General features: G+C 65.2%; 1 protein-coding gene across 1 annotated transcript in view; it reads left to right on the top strand.

Annotated features, from left to right (window-relative positions):
* The window catches only part of INPPL1 (inositol polyphosphate phosphatase like 1), a gene marked incomplete at its 5' end in the record, with an annotated part of 33,317 nt that overhangs the window by 21,272 nt on the left and 9,640 nt on the right, over positions 1-2,405 (top strand). Inside the window, 5 exons of the mRNA XM_019504350.1 lie at positions 69-158; positions 1,004-1,102; positions 1,445-1,595; positions 1,811-1,917; positions 2,169-2,271. Coding sequence (XP_019359895.1) covers positions 69-158; positions 1,004-1,102; positions 1,445-1,595; positions 1,811-1,917; positions 2,169-2,271 — 550 coding nt within the window. The remainder of the gene's footprint in view (positions 1-68; positions 159-1,003; positions 1,103-1,444; positions 1,596-1,810; positions 1,918-2,168; positions 2,272-2,405) is intronic.

Here is a 2,405-nt window from a genome sequence, read left to right as displayed (position 1 = left end):
GGGGGGGGGACGCGGGGGCAGCTGCCTGCATCTCGCCGGCGCGGCTGAGCGTGGCGCTGTGCCTGCAGAGCCCCGGGCAGAGTGGAGAGCAGGAGCTGGAGAGCCTGGTGCTGAAGCTGTCCATCCTCAAGGATTTGCTGTCCAGCATCGAGAGGAAGGTGGGTCCCGGGGCCGGCTTTATTGAGCCTCCCCACTGGGGGCTCAGGCCAAAGAGAGCCTCTCTGGGTCGGGGTCAGGCTGTGCTGAGGACCCTGGCGTGTTGGGGGGCCAGTCCTGCCCTGGACATGCCCCCTGAGCAGCTGCAGCTATGTGCCCCGTACCTCTTTGCAAGCTGCTGTGCCTCGCTGAGGCTTGGAAAGGATGGCATTAAACTTGGCCGAACGCAGGGCTCAGAGCAAATCCGCTCTCAGGTCCGGCGCCAATGGCCTCACTCAGGCACCGCCGCCCCGTGCATACGTACCTGCTGCCCCGGTGCCTCCCTGGGCAGTGGGGAGCCTGGCAGGATCAGGCACTACCACCAAGCTGGCTGCTGGCACGCAGTCTGCAGCTTCCCGGGTGCATCACCATGAGATGCACCCGGCTCCCCAGTGGTTGCAGCCCTGAAATCCCGGGTGCCACCCTCCGACAGCGCCTCTTGCAGAGCTCGGCAAGCCCAAGTGCAGACGGGGCCACTGGGGACAGCCAGGCAGATGATCGATGGGTCGATAGCGCTGGATCCCAGCTGCCCTTGCCTCCCGCTGCGGGTCGATCGCAGCCCTGCATGCTGCTGGTAGCTGAGCAGGGGGCAGCGGTTCATCTGCCAAACACCGTACCTCCACCCTGGGCTCTGCCAGCCCCCATCCTGCATCTGGGACTTGGGATTTTGCTATGAGCCCGGGACTCCAAAATACAGGCTGCTGTGGGCTCGTGGGAGCGGACACTGAGGGGCTGGGAGCCCTGCCCTGGTGCCGGGCTCTCTCCCCTTGAGCTCTGGAGAGGCGTTAATGCCCGGCTCTGCCCACAGGCCCTGAAAGCTCTCCAGGACATGAGCTCCACGGCACAGTCGGCCCCGGCTCAGCCCCTGTCCCGCAAGGCCAAGAGCATCCCTGTCCAAGCCTTCGAGGTGAGGAGCAGGAGATTGGTGCCTGGGTCTGGGCCCCATTAGGGGCAGGGTCAGCTGGGGTGAAGGGTCAGGTCGCAACCAGGCCCTGGGTCCCCACATGGGACCAGGGTGAAGTCGGAGACATGGTGGGGGCCTCGGGGCGTGACTGGGGGCAGTTGGTGACTGCACAGCAGGGATCGGGGCCGGGTTTGTGGTGCTGGGGGGATGGAGGGATGCAGACACCCAGGGGCACCAGGGGGGTGCACCAGCCCCGGGCAGTGCATCTTCTCCTTGCACTGGCATGAAGCCCCTGGGCTCGTGCCCTGCGCACCCGGGCCAAGAGCAGCCTTGTGCCTGCCCCAGGTGAAGCTGGATGTGACACTGGGAGACCTCACCAAGATCGGCAAGTCGCAGAAGTACACGCTGAGCGTGGACGTGGAGGGCGGAAAGCTGGTGGTCCTCAAAAAGCAGAAGGACTCTCAGGAGGACTGGAACACCTTCACCCACGACAAAAGTAAGAGCCCGTGGCCACCCCGGGTCCTTCCTCCCGAGGTGCATGATGCCCAGGGGATGGTGGTGGGGAGGAAACAAGGGTTTGCTCCAGGTTTGCTCACACCTACAGCCCTCTCCCATCCCGGTGTGTCCCCCGCCCCCCCCAAGCTTGCGGGGAGGGCACCGTGCTGCCCCCGAGGACCCCGCTTTGCTCTGATGCCCGGCGTCTCCCCACAGTCCGGCAGCTGATCAAGTCTCAGCGGGTGCAGAACAAGCTGGGCATTGTCTTTGAGAAGGAGAAGGACAAAACTCAGCGCAAGGACTTCATCTTTGTCAGCGCCCGGGTGAGTGGGGCTAGCTGAGCTCGGCGTTGCCCCTGATCAGCCGGCGCCAGGCAGTTGGCGCGGTTTTGAAGCCGGGGGTAGCGGGGCTGGGACTCAGGCTGGCGCCCTGTGGTTTTCAGGGTGTTCCACCCCAGAGGTGGCTGCCTCACAGGAATGGGAGAGCTCCCCCAGCACAAGCTGTGCCCCTTTCTAGGCCTCACTAGAAGGGGGGTCTGTGCCCCCCATGACCTCACCCCCTCGTCCCCCTGCAGAAGCGCGAGGCTTTCTGCCAGCTGCTGCAGCTGATGAAGAACAAGCACTCCAACCAGGACGAGCCCGACATGATCTCCGTCTTCATCGGCACCTGGAACATGGGTCAGTGCTGGCGGGGAAGCAGCCCGGGGGGTTCAGTGCCGGGGCACGCCTTGTGACGTATGCAGGTGCCTCCTCCAGCACGCTCCCCCCCTGGAGCCTGCACACTCGCGTGCCCCACCCCTTGCCCCCCACCC

This window comes from Gavialis gangeticus, unplaced genomic scaffold (genome assembly GCF_001723915.1).
Source record: "Gavialis gangeticus isolate Ggan-Ray unplaced genomic scaffold, GavGan_comp1, whole genome shotgun sequence".
Taxonomy (NCBI): Eukaryota; Metazoa; Chordata; order Crocodylia; family Gavialidae; genus Gavialis; species Gavialis gangeticus.
The sequence above is the reverse complement of the archived record's forward strand: the minus strand, read 5'-3'. Positions and strand labels throughout refer to the sequence as shown.